At 59.1% G+C, this 18,156-nt stretch overlaps 6 protein-coding genes and 2 non-coding genes across 8 annotated transcripts; 3 read left to right on the top strand and 5 right to left on the bottom strand.

Annotated features, from left to right (window-relative positions):
* Positions 1-310: 310 nt before the first annotated feature.
* EHS24_005856 (uncharacterized protein) lies at positions 311-1,840 on the top strand (the record flags this gene model as incomplete). The annotated part of the gene is made up of 4 exons (XM_028621332.1): positions 311-452; positions 494-603; positions 800-896; positions 930-1,840. The coding sequence occupies 4 exons, from the start codon at positions 311-313 to the stop codon at positions 1,838-1,840; spliced, it is 1,260 nt and encodes a 419-aa protein (XP_028477784.1).
* A 259-nt stretch (positions 1,841-2,099) lies between these two features.
* On the bottom strand, positions 2,100-3,492 carry EHS24_005855 (uncharacterized protein; the record flags this gene model as incomplete). The annotated part of the gene is made up of 2 exons (XM_028621331.1): positions 2,100-3,427; positions 3,477-3,492. The coding sequence occupies 2 exons, from the start codon at positions 3,490-3,492 to the stop codon at positions 2,100-2,102; spliced, it is 1,344 nt and encodes a 447-aa protein (XP_028477783.1).
* Positions 3,493-4,469: 977 nt separating this feature from the next.
* EHS24_005854 lies at positions 4,470-4,552 on the bottom strand. The gene has a single exon. It is a non-coding gene; the product is annotated as a tRNA-Met (tRNA).
* Positions 4,553-4,812: 260 nt separating this feature from the next.
* Positions 4,813-4,913, bottom strand: EHS24_005853. Its single transcript has one exon. It is a non-coding gene; the product is annotated as a tRNA-Phe (tRNA).
* Positions 4,914-7,320: 2,407 nt separating this feature from the next.
* Positions 7,321-8,084, top strand: EHS24_005852 (uncharacterized protein; the record flags this gene model as incomplete). The annotated part of the gene is made up of 2 exons (XM_028621330.1): positions 7,321-7,463; positions 7,586-8,084. 2 exons carry the CDS (start codon positions 7,321-7,323, stop codon positions 8,082-8,084), a joined length of 642 nt encoding a protein of 213 aa, XP_028477782.1.
* Positions 8,085-9,122: 1,038 nt separating this feature from the next.
* Positions 9,123-10,476, bottom strand: GCN3 (translation initiation factor eIF-2B subunit alpha; the record flags this gene model as incomplete). The annotated part of the gene is made up of 6 exons (XM_028621329.1): positions 9,123-9,711; positions 9,757-9,866; positions 9,905-10,009; positions 10,065-10,198; positions 10,235-10,292; positions 10,339-10,476. 6 exons carry the CDS (start codon positions 10,474-10,476, stop codon positions 9,123-9,125), a joined length of 1,134 nt encoding a protein of 377 aa, XP_028477781.1.
* A 211-nt stretch (positions 10,477-10,687) lies between these two features.
* EHS24_005850 (uncharacterized protein) lies at positions 10,688-12,411 on the top strand (the record flags this gene model as incomplete). The annotated part of the gene is made up of 2 exons (XM_028621328.1): positions 10,688-10,819; positions 10,915-12,411. The coding sequence occupies 2 exons, from the start codon at positions 10,688-10,690 to the stop codon at positions 12,409-12,411; spliced, it is 1,629 nt and encodes a 542-aa protein (XP_028477780.1).
* Positions 12,412-12,620: 209 nt separating this feature from the next.
* EHS24_005849 (uncharacterized protein) lies at positions 12,621-17,738 on the bottom strand (the record flags this gene model as incomplete). Its single annotated transcript, XM_028621327.1, has 5 exons — positions 12,621-16,141; positions 16,190-17,133; positions 17,174-17,267; positions 17,324-17,640; positions 17,707-17,738. 5 exons carry the CDS (start codon positions 17,736-17,738, stop codon positions 12,621-12,623), a joined length of 4,908 nt encoding a protein of 1,635 aa, XP_028477779.1.
* Between the last annotated feature and the right edge of the window lie 418 nt (positions 17,739-18,156).

Raw genomic sequence — 18,156 nt, 5'->3', positions numbered from 1 at the left:
GTGTTTTATCTCCCAACCAACGTTCGACTCGTATCAGGAGACTGGATGCAACGAAGTAGCACCATGTTGCTTGTCTACCGAATGGGGAGCAGTAGGACAAGGGGGTGTGTCGGCCGACTCGCCATCGGCCATCGGGCAATTCCTAATCTGATTACCTGTGGTTGTTCAAACTGCTGGCCCTCTCGACTCCTCCGTATCAAATCCGTTACTGGTACATAAAAGCTGCAAAGGACTCATCTCCCAGGTACCCACCCCAACGTGCTCCCTCAGTCACTCTTTTATTCACTCTCTCGCCACCACCACCACAACCATGTCCGAGGAAAGCAAGCAGAACAACGACGACGCCCTTCCTCAACCCATCAAGGAGGTCGAGCCGGCACCGGACGGGGGCCTCAAGGCGTGGCTCACTATCCTTGGCTCCTTCCTCTCCATCTTCGTGCAGTTTGGTCTTGGTAAGTCGCTGATCTCCTTCATCGCCGCTCACATGACACAGTCAACTCGTTTGGCGTCTTCCAAGTTTACTACGAGACCATGTTTCCGCACCTCTCCCCTTCGACTATCAGTTGGGTTGGCGGTGTGCAGCAGTTTATCCTTTTCGGTGGTGTAAGTCTGCTTCCAACTCACGGTTAAGCGAGACAGTGACCTTATACAGAAAGGCTCGCGGAAGAAGTGGCTGGAGTAGTGGTTAACCATATCAGGTAAGCCGCCTGTGAGCGATGAGGGCGGGGGGGTTCATCCTCGCCCTGTAACGAGAGTTATTACGGGCTCACCCTCCTAACGAACAAGTTGACACCCCCAGGGACTCTTTATCGGTAGACTCTTCGACGCTTACGGCGCACATGTCCTTCTTATCCCTGGATCGATTCTCCTCGTGTTGGGCTTGATGCTCACATCAAGTAAGTGGCGCTTGTGTCCTTTGCTGACAGTAGTCTGCACCGAGTTTTATCAAGTCATGCTGGCCCATGGTGTCCTCTTTGGTATCGGCACAAGTCTCACGTTCCACCCCTCAAGCGCAGTACCAGGGCAGTGGTTCCACCACCGCCGTGCGTTTGCCATGTCCTTTGCGATTGCGGGCTCTGGACTGGGAGGCACACTCTGGCCGGTCGCACTCAAGCAGATGTTCGACACTATCGGCTTTGCATGGGCCTTGCGGGTAGTTGGGTTTATCTCCCTCGTGCTGCTTGTTACTGCCAACATGCTCATCCGAACTCGCCTGCCACGCAAGACTCCTGCGCCGCTGTCGACCACCTTCCACCCGTTCAAGGAGGCGCAGTACACCCTACTGGCTCTTTGTGCTGCCTTCACTTTCTTGGGCCTTTTCACCCCGTTCTTCTACTCTACAACGAGGGCCGAAAGCATGAGCTCGGCGACGATCACCGGATACACGGTGTCTCTTATCAACGCCGGCTCGACCATTGGCCGTCTCTTGGGTGGCATCGGGGACAAGGTTGGTCGATTCAATGTCCTCGTCGTATCGGCCGTTCTTACCGGCACTCTTCTCCTCGCCTTCTGGATCCCCGCCCACACGCTCCCGGCCATCCTCGCCTTTTGCGTCATGTATGGCTTTGTCGCAGGCGTCTACATTGCGGTTGTCTCCACTTGTGTTGCCCAAATCTCGCACGTGAGCGCCATCGGTCACCGGATCGGCCTTCTCTGGGCCTTGGTCGGCTTTGTGACCCTCGCCGGGCCACCTATCAATGGTGCACTCATCGCGCAGTACCCTGGTGAACAAGGCTATCGCCTTGCCGGAGCGTTCAGCGGTGCGGTGATCATCCTTGGAGCCGCGAGCGGTCTTGCCGCGAGGCTTCGGAGCCACCGTAGCCTCCTTGCCGTCGTTTAACCCACGAGGCCGCTCAGAGCTTTTAACAGCAGCAAGCGTAAACTTAATTCTTGCTTCAACGCAGGGACTAAAGAATGGAGATGCAACGTTTACGCAATGGATCGCGTGTGCAATTGACCATGACAACTGATCCACAAAACCAGGTTCATTGACCATGACAACCGATCCACAAAACCAGGTTCATTGCTTCAGACAATACACAACACCTCTCCGAGAAACCCCCACACTCTCGGGGCATCTGACGTTTTATATCCCACACTTAAAGACGAGCGATCGAGGGCTTGACGTAGTCCGAGAACTCCTTGGCGCGGACCTTTGCGAGGTCGCCGTCGGTGATCCTGCGGCACTCGAGAGCAGGGTTGTAGCCGAAACGGTCCGTGGCACTGGTGCCCTTCTTGTAAAAGGCCGGACGGCGGAGGATGGTGACAACGGCACTGCCGCCGAGACCGAGGTTGTGGGCCATGGCGTTCTTGACGTTGGGGACTTGCATCTTGCCAGCCTCGTTACGGAGCTGGAGGGTGAGGTAGAAGATCATGCCGAGACCGGTGGCGCCCAGAGGGTGTCCCTTGGACTCGAGACCGCCCGAAGGGTTGACGACATACTTGCCGCCGTACGTGTTGTCGCCGGCGTCGACGAGGAGGTGGGCCTGGCCTGGCGGGCAGAGGCCAAGGCCGTCGTAGGTGATGAGCTCGTTGGGAGCGAAGCAGTCGTGAAGCTCGACGACCTGGATGTCCTGCGGGCTCACACCAGCCTGCTTGTAGGCAATCTTCGAGGCGCGACGGGTCATGTCGGCACCAGCAAGCTCGATGCGCGAGTGAGCCTCGTACAGCTGGGACGAGTCGGTGGCGACACCGAAACCGGCAACCTCGATGGCGCGGTCCTGAAGGTTGTGCTTCTTGACAAACGCCTCACTGGCAACAACCGCAGCGGCACCGCCGTCCGAAGTGGGCGAGCACATAGGGAGGGTAAGGTCGCGAGTAATCTTGCGAGCGTTAAGAACCTCCTCGGGCGTGGGCACAAAGGTGAACTGCGAGTACGGGTTCTTGGCACTGTGGGCGTGGTTCTTGGCCGAAATCTTGGCCATGTGGATGGGCTTTGCTCCATACTTCTCCCCGTACTCGAGACCAGCGGCGGCGAAGATCTGGCCGGCACCCGGACCAAACTCCTTGGTTGGGTACTGCTTGCTGGCCTCAATCTCGACCATCTGCTTGTTGGTGCCGTTGATGGGGCCCTCACGGTCCTTCCAAGGGCTCGAGAGCGATCCGGGGTTCATCTTCTCAAAGCCGAGAGCGAGAGCACACTCGGCCTGGCCGGCAAGAATCGAATTGACGGCAGTCACAAATGCCGACGATCCCGTCGAGCAGTTGTTGTTGACGTTGATGATAGGGATGCCGGTCATGCCGAGCTGGTACAGCACACGCTGGCCACAGGTCGAGTCGCCGTAGACGTAGCCGCACGCAGCAGTCTCAATGGCGTCGTAGGTGACGCCCGCATCCTGCAGAGCCTTGACGGCGGCCTCGAGACCGAGCTCGGGGTAGTCACGAAGGCCGCGAGGCTTGTCAAACTTGGTCGAGCCGACACCAATGACTGAACACGTTAGCGCGGAGCCTCAACTCTCATGTAGCAAACCGCCCACCGTATGCTTTGCCCATATTGAAGATGTTTAGTCGTGGATGATGTGGAATGCAAGTGGGAGATGGCAAGATGGGGCCCACTGGGGAAGTGACGCGTGGGTTCTTAAGTCGGGCATCGCCGACCACGGCGGACACCACGGAACTCGCGGTCGCGGAACTGGCAACACTTCATACCCGACCGGGATTCGGGAACCTACCGATTCACAGAAACGCACCTCTTGTCATCACACTTAGTCGGCGGCCGGCGGACTAGTGTGAGGCCGTCTGTGGTTGGAGTTCTCCTGGAAGTACAACATAGGCAATGTTAGTTCTCGCGTTAGACGATAACAAGAAGTAGAACAGGTAATGTGGAGCAAATCGTGGGCCAAAAATCCAGCGCTGAGCCCACTCGGCTGGCTGCAGTGATCCGTGCCTGACACTGCACGTTGGACGTGTCGACTTGAACCCAAGAATCGCATGTTGGACCGAGCAGTGGGCGTCTCGGACATGGTGTACGTCGTGTGCCACGGTTGACATCGATGAAGCTTATAGTGGTTGGATTGCCTATCGTCTCACTGCGGTCTGGTAAGCGCGCCGGAAGCGGCGCAGGGGAGGCTCGAATGACACTATAAGACGCGCCATTCTGGGTCTCTGTTGGCCTGAACTAAGTGAGTTGGGATAGATTGGGGCATATGGTGCGCCCGGGGGTAGCGTGATGACAAAGTTGGAGTGATGATCGCCGCCACACTCATCTCCTCATGCCGCAGCTCCGTTCAGCAACTTTGTCAAGCCACAGCTCTTTCAGAATGGAAGCTATGCACTTGAAACTCGACATACAGCTAGCCTAGGATGTCCGTGTCACTGTGAGAGAGTTTGGGATGCATAGAAGTCCATTTGCCGCTGCTACGGACACGGTTTCCCCGATCCTCCCCTCGTAACTCACCCTCTGTAGAAAGTGCCACTCACCATCGTTCTCCGTCAGCCTTGCCCAAGACAAAGCGCAAAAAGAGATACTTTATCGCCACCTCGTTTCGATCGAGGGATCTCCAGGTGATCACAAACATATGAGCCTGGCGCTTTCCCACTAAGCCATAGCGATATTAGATATTGTTGAACAGATGTGAAGAACCATATTCTGAGCGGTTCCTGATATCCAATTTCTTCTGTCTGCTGGCTGCCCTCACTGTCCGGCGCGCTTCCTCGATATGGTCCCAAAACAATGAGTCGCTCGCTCATGGGGCCACTCCTCATCCAATCCCATTCACCCTTGCTCGGCCAGGGTAACCTCTCCTCTCAGGACAAGTCGACACATGCCTGAGGACCAGCAAAAGGTTGTTCAACAGCTGTTAACTGTTCATATGGAGCCAGGGTGGATCGAACACCCGACCTAGCGATGATCTCTCGAAAGAGTCTGATGACTGAACTTCAGTCGCTCGCTCTCCCAGCTGAGCTATGTCTCCAAGTACGAGAATGGTTCTGCTTACATCACTGCGACTCCTGGGTTTCATTTTGGTGCACAAGAACAACTGTCAAACGCGTGGGGAGGCTGCCCGTCCCTCCAGCGGCATCGTATGCACCCCCAGGAGGATTCAGGACGTTGATATGGCGACAACAGACTTATTGAGCACTCGGAAGATGGAGGAAGTGGTCGTCGGCGAATTTCTTCCATTTTCGACGAATTTTATGTATTTTCCTCTTCAACGAGACAACCTAGCACACTCAGGCCCGGCGACCTCCCCATGTGTCCAGGAGACGGAAGGAGGCAAAATCCGGGAGAGGGAGTGGACCGAAGACCCTATTCCTGTGTACGCCAAGTAGAACAGCGCCAGATTCCACCCGCACCTGCGGTTTCGGAGGTCACTGGCGTATTCCTCCACACGTTCATAACGTACACGGAGATTCGGTTTTGGTCCAAGTGCAGTGGCAATGGTGTATGCTTGTGGCCTTAGGGACCTTAGGCTCTAGCAGAATTATGCGCTGGGGTATTAGGAAGGGACAGGCGAGCAATGACGGGAGGACGCGATGTCAACAGCCACACGCATGTCCCGACAGCAAATGTTTATGAAGCGCGACCCCAAGATATGTGCGGTGTGACTAGATGTTCTGAGCATTATTCCAAGATGCGTGCCTTTCTCAACTTCTTCAACTCCCATCCTAAGCTTCCCTCGTGGGCCCATTCCTGCCCCTCTGCGCCTCACTCTTTTCGCCCAAGGTTATGGTACGCGATTCTACTACTAACATACATACCATCCCTCCCAACCCAGTGACGTCAGCACCCACTCTCCAGTCGCACGGCATTCACCAGCTGCATTTCCACTCTCCACTGGTCTTTTGTCCAGCCCCACGCGCTTGGGGCTCGCCCCTATCGACTGATGGCAAGTCCCATGGGGACGGCGACCTCTTGCTCGTCTCAAGTGATCACATGCGTTTCCATAGTTTGACTCATACCACTGTTCTGCTGCTTGTGGGTTGGAACATTGGAGAGGATGAAACGCTTGCCAGCGGCGCCTCGTTACCCCAGGTGGGGAGTGGAATGAATTGACTACCGACGGGCACCAGTGGCGTTCTCGGAGGCGCCGCCGATATAGGAGATGTCAGACGCACATCGCCGTCAAAGTCACTGCTCCGATGGGGAAACCGATTGTACAGCGGTGATCCGTGCCTTCTCGCGTCTCATGAAGGAACAAGGCGAGACGGCGAGGAGCCACAACGGACGACAGGGAGACGTGCTGCCTGGGGATCAAACATCAATTGCCATAGGCCATGCCCCCGCCCGTGACGGCACACGCCAACGCGCGGGTCATCGACCCCAACCTCCTCCTCCTCCTCCTCACGCGACACACGTGGCTCAGTCAAGAGTAAATGTTCCCATTTGACGCGTCTTGTGGGAAGCATGTGAATCCGCCGCTGAGTTCAGGCGGATCATTGCCATTGTTAAAGGTACCGAGGCGATCAGTGGCACGTTACGCCTACGCGAATATGCGGTGAATAGAAGATCGTCCGTTCTGTTGCGTAAACGCAGCAATGAATGGAGCTCAAGTCTAACCAAGTCCACCAATTGCTTCTCCACATGTGATGTAATGAATGTGTAAAACAGCGAGCTATTCAGCGCTAAACAGCTGCCGGGAGGCGAACGAACCGGCGTATGGGATATGGCCGCCTTGTCGCAACAGTCTTCGCCCCTGACGCACACAACATGGTGGCGTGCGGTCCACATTCCGAGAGCCCACATTACACGCTGCGTTCGGCTCATGTCATGCCCATTTTGTCGCCCGTTCTTGGCTTTCTCTGTCTCACATCCCCAAATGACTACTCTTGCTGGTGATTAGAACAAGCATTACCTGTTGACTGAACCAATACTGATGACTGCGCTTACCCCTTTCGCCCCCACCAAGCCACACGGAACATTGACTGCGTGTTCGCTGTCTGCGACCTGACGGACCACGTCGTGTGACCTGAACATTTAACATGGTTCGCCTGCGCTCCATGCTCTCTCCAACGCCTGATGCACCGCCCACTTGCCCCCGTGTCGTGTGGGCCCCGCCAAACTGGCCCCTCCGTGTGACCCGGATATGCCACCGTGGCCCAGATCTCACAATGGCGAGAGCCGAGCGCCGCCAACGTAGCGCCGCCGGGACCCCCGGGGGAGGCACACTCGTCAAACCTACTTGCGGCATGCATGATGGGATATGATGGCGCATGACCAGGCAGAGGCCCCTTCGACCGCCCCCCGCGACGCCTGCTCGCACCTCCGCAACGCTTGTTTTGTGAGAAAGTATTTCATGCCCGCACGCGTCGCTGTGATCAGTCTCCTCTCCCCATCATGCCCGCACTGTCACGACCACCAACCACTGTAACACAACCACCATGACTACTGCCTCGTTCCCCACCCAGCACATGACCGAGCCGACCCCCTACGACGGCATCGCCTTTAACAAGGGCGATCTCCAGCTCGTCTCTTTCGACGACGTCGAGTTCATCGTCGACAGTCTCAAGGTGTCGGCTGCTAGGTGAGTGCTGCTGCTACGCGTCCTTGGCACGAGGCACACTCTCTCCTCATAGCCTCCGGGCGTTTCGGACGCGACGGTACCTTCGGACACCAGCGGCGACGACACCGTGCTGACCGTGACAGCCCGGTGCTCCGTGACATGGCCGCGACCTCGGGCCGCCCGGTCCACGTCCGCGAGTCGGGCAGTGCCCTGCAAGCCCTGCTCGCCATCATCATCGCCGGCGAAGAACCCTTTGCGCACGCGCCCAATGTCGTGCAGGACCTTGCCACCCTCCAGCTCCTGGTCAAGTACGACTGCAAGCCGGCCCTCACCTACGCGACGACCACGCTCAAGTGTCTCCTGATGGAAGGCGACGTGTGTCCGTTCCAGTCGTTCATCCTCGGCGCGCAGCTCGGTGACCTCGACCTGTGTCGCACCGCCATTGTCCACGGTGACGTACCCCCGCTCGACGCCGGCGCGCAGACCTTCCTCCAGCCCTACCGCGACACCCTGCCCGCGGTCTATGCCGACGCCCTGAGGGACTGCTGGAACTCGAGCACCGACCCCAAGGCAAGGGGCAACATGTTCATCGAGCTCATGTCGCTCAGCGACTCGGACGACGGCAGCGACTTCAGCCACTAGGCAGGCGAACGAGCCCCCCTGCGGACGCAGGATTTGAGAAACCCATAAAAAAGGTGTAGCAGCTGCGGGCTACTACTACACTACACCCCCTTCACAAAACAGCAACGATGGGCCCGTGCAGCGCGCGTTGGTTTGTATGTACTTCAATATGTTATGCTATTTGTTCATTGCGAGACGTGCAGGCCGCAGACAGTGAGTTTCTGGCCCCTGTTGGGCACTGCCCTCGCGACCCATGTACGAGGGGTCGCGTCAACACGCGTGTTAATGCGATGCTCCACGCCAGACTTCGTTCTCGATCGCACCAAACGCGATTCTTAGATCTTAAGAGCCGGAAACGCGTCATGTGTTTGCAGAGCGGAAGCTTGCTGCAAGCCCTAAGCGTGCAAGCTTCTTGCCGTAACGTGGTAGACACCTCAGACCTCACCTCACCCGTGTCGACGCAGCCGCATTGAGTCTGCATGTGCTGTCCACCGTTCACACCACGTTGCAAGATCTTGCGAGAGTACCACAGTCGACATGGCCGATGCCTGTCTTCCCATCTATGTGTTTCCCAACTCCCGCCACTCCGTCAATTCATACTACGGGCCAATTCTTTTGCCGGAGTGGACGTGACCGATCGCGATCTATGTATGCGTTTCTCCACGCGGCGCACTCCCTCAATCAATTCACGCTCTTGCAATTCCTCGCGGGAGTCGACGTCATGAATAGGTATCTATCCGTTTCTACAGTTCAGGCGGGCTAATATCCGTAGCACTTTCTTGTGGCAGAGCATACGATCTGCACCAAGCGAGAGAGGGCCAGCCCAGCGCGGCGGCAGTTACGAGCGCTCTCGGTCCCCCCACGTCGACGTTGGTCTTTAACGAGTGAAAGGGAGTCTTGGCACGAATCATGGCCTTGGGCTCTGCCTTAACATTGCTTCAACTCAGAGATCAGAGTCGTCGCGGGTCGTGACAATTCCGTGGCCAACACAGACCCCACTTAAATCACGTGACCTGGCCAACGTGAGGAATAGGAATTATGCAACTGATCACATGGACTCTACTCGGAGAACTGGGCGACCAGGTACTGACTGACGGATGTGGGGGAGAGGGGGGAACCAAGGTCGGTGATGATAAACTCGACAAGCTCGGGGTAGGTGACGTCGAAGGGCGGCTGGAGGTCCTCCATCTCCTTGGACATCTTGAGGTCCTTGGCGATGATGGCAGCGCGGGACGGGGTGGTAGTGCCGGACGCGAATCCAGGCTCGGGGTCAATGCTGGCGCGGCGCGAGTGGGAAGGCGTGGTCATGGGGAAGTTGGCGGCGAGGTTCGCACCTGGGAGCTCGGCGGCAAATGACAGAGGCAAGTGGTCGCGCATCTGGCGAGGCATGGGAAGATCGGTTTGCGAGAGAGGGTAGTGTCGCAGGAACTTGTACGACTCGGCAAGGGCATACACGGGCTTCTGGTTGGCCTTGGCCACCAGAGCGACCTGGTAGGTGCCGACAGACGAGACCAGGGCACCACTCTCCACAACGGCCTCACAACCCAGGAGAACCATGTCGACACGCTCCATCACGTAGCCCACAGCGCTGTCCAGAACGACAGTACAGGGGATGCCCGCGGCAGTGAGGATCTGGTGTGTACGCATGCTGAACGTCAGTTTCTGAACCTCTTTGAGCCAGTTAACTGCTCACCCAAGGCAGCCCGGGCGAGCCTCGGTCACATAGACACTGATGCGCTTGTGCTGCTTGTGCGCGCGCAGGATGGTCTGAATAACGGTACGCGAGTAGCTGTGGGTGAGGATCTGGTCGGTCAGCGCTGTCCATTATTAGCAACACCCACGACGCAGTCATCACGGATGAAGTCGACGGCCGTCTTGGCAATCTTCTCGCGGAACTGGGGGGCAGTGACCGAGCAGAACGAGCGGCCCTGCGCAATCAGGCTCCTCTTGTACGAGTTAAAGTCCTGTCCGTCAGCTTATGCCATATATGTGTTATCTTACCTCTCCACCGCCGTACGCGGCCACGAAACGCTCCCACAGCTGACAGCCGGCACGGACACCAAGGGATGGCTGGGTGTCGATGAGGGTGCGGCGCGCGTGAGTGAGCTCCATAGCAAGACCCGAGATGGTCGACGCTGTCTGTCAGGTGGGGAACATAAGAGGTCACCTACCGGTTGACGCCTCCATGAGCTCGACGAGGGCAAGGATTGCCGCGATAGGGTGGGGATACTGGCCATCAGCTGTTGTTGCGAGCACAGGACAAGGGAAGAAGCACCTTCTCGTCGGACAGAGCCTTCTGGTAGGCGACAACGACGTCAAAGTCCTTTGACTGCCTTGCGGCCGCGAGGGGCTGGCCCATGAGCGCCGAGGGGCCCGGGGTTGGGCTGGCTGGGGAGGTTGTTGCTGTTGTCATGACGGAGGGTGATGGGTGGTGGAGTGAGCGAAATGTTGGAAAGATGGGTTTTGGACTCGACTGTGTGTTCCTGAATGGACGCTGGGTGTGGGATTCAGCTCATGCACCCAAGCGGCCAGCCCACGACGAACCACGCTCTGCTCGCTCCGCGCGGCTCCTTTTCTCTCATCCCACCACACCATCCCCGTCTGCATCGACGCAAGCACACACCATGTCAGCACGCGACTACACAGACTCTGAATCAGAGGTCGACGAAGGCGCCGCCCACATTGCCGAGTCGGTCGTGTCAACGCCTGGCGGATCGCCTACACGAGGTGGTAATGACGGAGGTTTCCGCATCACAGTGAGTCCTTCCAACGACGAGCCGGCTGTTCCACCAGAGACAGATCCTCTTCTTCCCTTTCCGTCACAGGCCTCCACACACTAACACGGCCTCAGCTGCGCCCCAGTATGGGCCACCTCGCGGACGGCGGCAACGGCGAGTCATCTTCCCCACTCGCAGACAGGAGTTCAGCATCCCCTCCTCCTCCCATCCGTCTCAAGCTCGGCATGAAGAACGCGCGCAGCCATCCCGTCTACTCGGACAGCGACGACGAGAGCGACGCGGCCACGTCGACCCCAGCTCCCAAGGGCAAGTCCAAGAGCAAGAGTGAGGAGACCGACGTCCACCGCTCGCCACCGCAGAAGAAGCAAAAGACCGGCAAGGCCAAGCCGCGCTCGTCGGGCTCGACGTCTGGCCCGACCCTCCCAGCCCAGCACCGCAAGCAGTACGACTGGCTGCAGCCATCCTCGGCGTCGGCGTCGCACCATGGCCCCCCGGAGCGCCTGCACTCGCACCCTGCCTCGAGCATTGCCGACCCGGACGAGGCGCGGCCAAGCGGCGACGACAGCGCCCGCGAGTCCGTCCCTCCCCCCACCGACAAGGAGCGCAACAGCGAGGCCAGGAGCGAGAAGGGATCCGAGAAGAAGAAGACTCCCGCGCGCCGGCGCGGCGCCGATGCCCCTCCTGGTCCAGGCAAGAACTGGCGCAAGGGCATGAAGAAGGGCGACCCAATTCCGTGGAAGGATGGCGCGACGTTCTTGGGCGAGCCCAAGATGCGCTCCTCGCCGCTGGGCACGCCGGCGCAGCGTGCCAGCATGAGTCGGGACGTCTCCCCCGAGCCGATTGACGCCATCCTCTTCGCCGCGGCGTCGCGTATCGACCGCGAGCCCTCCCCGCCCTTTGTCCTCGCCGACGCCAAGGTGCTCGGTATCCCAGTCTTCAAGAACCCCATTGTCACGCCCAAGATTCCCCTCGGCACCTTCCCCAAGGTCACATCTTTCTTTGCGCCGTTTGACAACAAGCCGTTCCGCAAAGAGACAGTGTGCGCTTGGACCAAGGACGAGCGCACGATCACAGGTGTCGGTGGCCACATGCTCAAGTTCAAGACGTGGCGGCCGGGCCCGCAGTCCGAACTCGGCGCCGTGCTCCAGGCGCAAAAGGAGGCCGACCGCGCAGCCAAGGAGGCCAAGAAGAAGGAAAAGGACGGCAACGCCTCGACCGTGGAGGCCACACCCGAACGGCCCATGTTCACACACAGCAACAGCGCAGACAGCCTCACCGCCGGCGTGCCGCCCGCACCCGGGTCTGCGGCCGGCGATGACGTGGGCGACCGCGACGACGGCGCCTCGGAGATGGGCGACGACGACAGCGTCGCTGGTAACCTCAGCATGCGCGAGTCGCCCATCCCCGCCGCGCGCATCCATCACGGCGGCCATGGACGCGGCGGCGCGAGCAAGCGTGGCAGACCCCGCAAGTCCAAGCTCGCCCAAGAGATTATCTTGCCCACCGAGGAAGAGGGCACGCCCGCCAGCCCAGGCCTCGACGCCAGCGCTGAACCGTCTGCCGCTGCAGAGGGCGATATGTCGGACGAAAAGCCCGCCATCCCTGCCTAAGGCCTAATGCTTTTTCTCCTCAACCCAACCGCGCCACCCGTAGCGTCCTTGCCTAGACTGATGACCGTGATGCATGTTTGTACAGTGATACCTTATTAGCGCAGCCGCGCATGCTAGTAGCGGACAGATACCAAAGAGAGAGACACAAAATAGGGGGAGGAAGATGGGGGGGGTAGGAGAAGGGGGGACGGGCGGGACAGAATCGACACCTATCCGCGCCGCCTGGCGAACGCGACAATGAGGTCACGGTCCCGTCCGACACGCCACTCGCCGAGACGTTTGAGCTCGCGCCAGATCTCGCCCTCGGGAGCCGGAGTGCCCGGGGGGGAGTAGATGACAAAGTCGGCCTCAACGAGGAGCGACCGCAAGAGCGAGCCGACGAGGAGACAGATGATGCACGCGATTATCACGGCAGGAAGGGGGACCTGGTACCGCACCACACTGGGCGCGGGGGAACGTGCCACTGCGGTGCCCGGGGTAGGAGTCGTGGCCTCAGAAGCAGAGGCCTTGCCCGACACCGCGGCCGACCTGGTCTCGGGAAGCGCAGTGGGCAGCTTGACTGGGCTGTTCTCCTTTGACACGGGTGCGCTCGCACTGAACCGCGTCAGAGGGGTGTACTTCCACAGGTTGTTGAAGCGGCCAATCGGCGTAGGCGGCGTGGGTTGCTTCGGGTCGAGAGGAGGCTCTGGGTTCGTCTCCTGGGGCAGCTCGACGGGCTCGTTGGTCGGCGTCTTGGAGACTTCAGAGTTGACGTCTGACTCATTGTCTGCCTCGTCGAGCTCCACAATAGTCTCATCTGGGAGATACTCGCGCGCGATGGCGAGGGGCTTCTCGAGACTCGTCGCCTTGGGCGTCGTGCGTGCAACGAGCTGAGGGGGTTTCAGCTTGCTCGGCTCCTTGGTGAGGCTGAGTTGACGCGTCGGGAGCTTGCGCTCATCCTCGATGGGCACCTCAACACCCTCAAACATATACGCAGCGGGCTCCTGACGACGGGGAACGAGGCGAATCTGCACAACGGCACCGTCATTGATGAGGTCTAGGAGCCAACGGGGCCGCGGGAGGGGAGCGGCCTTGCCAGTGAGGGGGTCGTTGACCGGAGCCTCGTAGCCTGAAGTTGGGAGGCTGAAGCGGAGGAGATGGCGCGTGGATGTGGTAGGGTCGAGCGCAGCAGACTGGAGCAGAGACGGCGCAAGTGAGATGACACTGCACTTGAACGGCATGCGGAGCTTGTCGCCCGCAAAGTCGAGGGGCAGGATGGAAGCGTCACCACCGTCGCCGTGGTAAGCCTCGGGCAGGGAGACGGCACGGATGGCAACCTCACAGCCACCCTTGATGAACTCGGCACCGACCTCAATGTCCGCGACGATGAGGTCACGGCGGCCACGACGAATATCCTCGGCTAGCTCAAACATTTGTGAACGTGTTGAGTTGATCGTGTTGCGACTGTCGCTGTGGTTCAACGAGGGCCGAAGAGACTCGGTGTCCTTTGAGCTGGACGACGGAGGCTGGACTGTCACCGTCATGACAAAATCGTCACCATTGTTGATCTGGTCAACGGGGACCTTGTACGACTCTGTGCCCTCCAGACTCCATGGGCCCTGCGACGCCGGATCGGGGATCGTGACGGACATGGGCGGCCATCGTGAGCGCGACGGTGGGCCCTGGGCCTTGAGTGAGTTCTCGACAGTGAGGAGAGCACGGGGTAATCCAGCGTTGAGCATGTTGTTGACCGAAACAGGAATGTTGCCTCCATAATCGATGGAGCCGACATACATACACCGAGTGGAAGGGATGGCGTACTGCTCGTGCGAGTAGGGGTCGATGGTCTCGAGAATCCAGCCCTCAAGGAGGACATTACACGCCGGCATGGCGGTAGGATTGTACTTGGCCGGGTCCATTCCGAGGGTGATGGGGTCAAAGCCCGACGACGAGGCGTGGAAGATGGTCGACAGGGGCTGGTGGGACACGATGGATGGTGAAGGTGGTGGGGTGTCAGGGACGCGTCCCACAGCAGTCGCAATGATGGCGCTGCGGTCGCGGAACATGAACGTCGTGTGCGCTGTCACATGTGAGGTCGTGATGCCGTGACCGTATGCCTGCAGGCGAACGGGCTTGTCAAAGTATTCGTCTTTGCGCATTGCAGACACGCTCGCCGACACCTCCTCGGCTGTAAAGCCCTCGATAATCCTGCCAGCACGGAAGACAGGGAAGCTGTCCGAGACGTGGGCGACGATCCGCTTCTCGACCTTGAGGCCGTCACGGTCTGCCACCGGCTGCCACCCGAATGGGTCTGTCGACTCGCCATCCCGGTCGGCGTGAATACGCGTCAGCTGGCCCAAGGCTCGTACTGCAGCATCCACCGGTGTGCTGCCCGCTGTCGGGACAGCAGAAGTGGCACCAATGGGCACGAGGGCCGCACGAGTCGACTCGGCGGCCTGTGTGTAGAACCGAGAAATCGGCATGTACAGCTTAGTGAAGGCTGTGGCCTGGGTGATGGTCGCATACGGATCGAAAATACCGTTCTGGGCAGTACTGCGCAGTGACAGGTTGCTCTGGCGCTTGCGCACCACACCAAGAGCGGGGGGCTGGTCGAGAGCGACACGAGACGGCTTGGAACGCTTTTGCTTCTTGAGGTGCTGAACATCGGTCTCGGAGAGATCCTCGTTGTCGACCTTGAGCTTGGCACCGTTGACAGTGATACTTGCTTTGCCACCGGGTGCTTGCGTACCGCGGCGAACCGTGACAGTAACAGACCCGCCTGCAAGGGAAGCGAGGTCGTGCTCAATAGTGAGCCAGAGGCCGCCACCGTTGGGCGACAGCCTGTGGCGCTTCAGCGCCGACATGTTCTTGGGAGGCGGATCCACAACAACGATGATGCTGTTGCACCACTTGTCGGCGTCGACTCGGATTCCACACTCCATGTTGCCAGTCAAGGTACCAGAGTTTGTCGACTTGTCACTAATGGTTTCCACATCGTCATCCTTGACGAGCTTGGAGTAGCTAGTTGGAGGGAACGCAGTCGCAGTGCTCGACGAGTTTGACCTCCTCTGCTCGGCGGCCTCGTACTTGAACTGGAACGACTCCTTCTCCACATCGTAGCGCGACGAAATAGCCTTAGCACCACCCAGGCGGGTTGTAACGGGAGGGGCACCGTGCTTGATGGCGAACTCGCCCAGTCCTGCCAGAGTGGACATCATGACCTGCGGGATCGAAGACTTGTTGGACCATCCGCCCGGGTGACTCTGCTCGAGCAGAGTGACCTGCGTGGTGTTAGGCGAGAGGGCCTCAATAGACCATCCCTGGAGGTCGATCTGGGTGCGAATGACATTTGGGTCAAGGCAAGGCGGGATGCAAGGGAAGAGCTCAGTGTTCTCAGTCGAGAAACCAAAGATGTGTACGGACGAGGGCGACTTATATGTCGTGCGAACGAGCACCGAGTCGCGCGCTGAGACGGGCCACGAGGCTTTGGACTTGAAGTGCCAAACGTCTGTCAACTCGTTGACGTCCTCGAGGAGGGTCGCATCCTCGTACGACTTGTCCCACACGACCCGAGTTCCAGGGGTGATGATGGTCGAGAACAAGTCCCAGACACCCACACCCACAAACACTGCCTCAGCCCGGAACACGACCAGAGTCCTGTCGATAGAGTCCAGCTGGTGCACAGAGACGCCCCTAGACTCGGCAACTGGCCTCCATTTGGGCTCCGGTTCTTGTAGCAGAGAAGTAAAGTCTGGGACGTAAGCCGACATTCCCCGGGAAGGCCTTCTCAGCTACTCACAGATGTAATTGCGCTTGATCAAACTCGAGATACTACGCACGGCCGCAGCACTGCGTCCTTTCTTAGCCTTGATGACCATCGATCCTTCTGGGGAACCCGCTCTTGAGCTCTCGGCAGTATCGACAGTCGGAAGGGACATTGCGCTGGTGCTCGGTGACCCTCCAAGGAGGTTTTTCAATGGTTCCACGTTCATTTGCTGCACTGGAACGGGGTGGCCGTTGATGCGGACACGACCGGTGGTGGTATTTGATGTGGAGGTCTGCTCGATCGATACCTTGATGCGAACCAGCTCCTCGTCGGGGCACAGCTCCGAGTGGACGAAGCGAAGCACAAGACGCTTCGGAGCTGCCGATCCGGGAACGGTAGGTGGCGACTGACCCACAAAGGACGACCAACCCATCGACGGAGATTCTTCCCCATGCTGGGGCTTGACGTGAAGCTGCACGTCCCACCCCTGAGTGGACGAGAGGCCAAACTCGATTTGTCGTCTTGTGCCATCGTTGCCATCGTCGCTCTTGATGACCGCATAGTTGGCTGACAAGGTCACGCGACCGGGGTCGTAGCTGACCCCCGAAATGCTCACGTCTTGTCCATAGTCAAGCAGGACAGGGACCTTTTCGCTGCCATCACGAATGTAGTCGATCAGCCCGACCAAGACTGTGGGGAGATGCTGTGGCACAGCGCCACCCACAGCCCATGTGCCCTTCGGGTTCCAGGACCAGAAACAGGTGATCCGCGCTTTGCCTTCAGGCAATGGCGGCTCCACGGTGCTCGCTGAGGGAAGCTGGATGCACCATGCCAAGAGATTAACATGGGCACGGACGTAGGGTGGTGCTGGTCGCAAGTAGGTGGGCTCATGGCGTGAGCGGGGGAGGGAGGTGGAGACGTCAATGAGGGTATGCTGATCCACAAGTGTCTTTGATATTGTCACGGCGTCACGCGGACTGCATGTCAGCGCTTGGACACACTAACGCGCCGCCTTACCTCGATGGCCACCCAAGGCGATAGTTTGTCTTTGTGATACGGGTGTGCGTATCCAAAAGGTCTAGCAGCTGGGATTCTTCGACCATACGATCCCCTGGGACAAGTCGTCAGCGGAGATACTATCACAAGTACACAAATGTTGCTACCCACAGACAGGTCGTGTCTCGGGGGTCGCAAGAGACCCCCGAAAAGTGTCGACGTTGATGTCGGAGCCGCAGTCCACTTCGACGACAGCACGGAAGACCTCGCCTCCCTTGCCATTGCGGCGGTGGACGACGACATCGTTGGCAGTGATCTTGCCAAGCGACGACAACCGTGCGCCGTTATTCAGCGATGGACGCACAGGGCTCGGTGGAGTGGATGGAGCCGCCGAAACGAGCTTCCATGCCGCCGAGCCAGACGATGACAAGAGGGCGCGGATGTATGACACGGAGCCGTTGAGAGCTTCATTCCACGCAGTCTCCAGCCTGCACCGGTGTCAGCGACGGAGCGAAGGAACGGAGGCTTGGAGCGCGCGCGGTGGGGTGACATACCTAACGCCGTCATCGAGATTCTCGACACCCATCCTGTCGTTGGATCATGTGCGGATGGGGCCAGGCGAGTAGAGAAGAATACGGCCAGCTGCGGATGGAGGTGAGGGTGGGAGTGATGGAGTGTGATGTTGTAGCGGTGTAAGGTGACAGTGTGACGGCAAAAGTACTAGTTGTGGTCGTCGTCCGTTGTTGGTGGGTGGCTCGATCCTGGCTCGATCCGGTCCTCGGACGATCCGCATTAGGGCGTCATTGCTGTCACGTGAATGTCGCGTGGATTTGCCGCCGCCGACTACCGCCCGCGCCCAGCCCCCCCGCACACCGTCTCCCGCACCCAGAGAGAGGCCCGGAGAGGCAGCGCGTCAACGTCATGCAAACGTCCACCACCACCATCCGTATCTCACCCACCCCTCCCACTCAATATCTACCCGCCATCGGCCACGACCTCACAGC

This window comes from Apiotrichum porosum, assembly GCF_003942205.1.
Source record: "Apiotrichum porosum strain DSM 27194 chromosome Unknown scaffold_3, whole genome shotgun sequence".
Classification (NCBI taxonomy): domain Eukaryota; kingdom Fungi; phylum Basidiomycota; class Tremellomycetes; order Trichosporonales; family Trichosporonaceae; genus Apiotrichum; species Apiotrichum porosum.
Note: the sequence above shows the minus strand (reverse complement) of the source record. Positions and strands in the feature narration are given on the sequence as shown.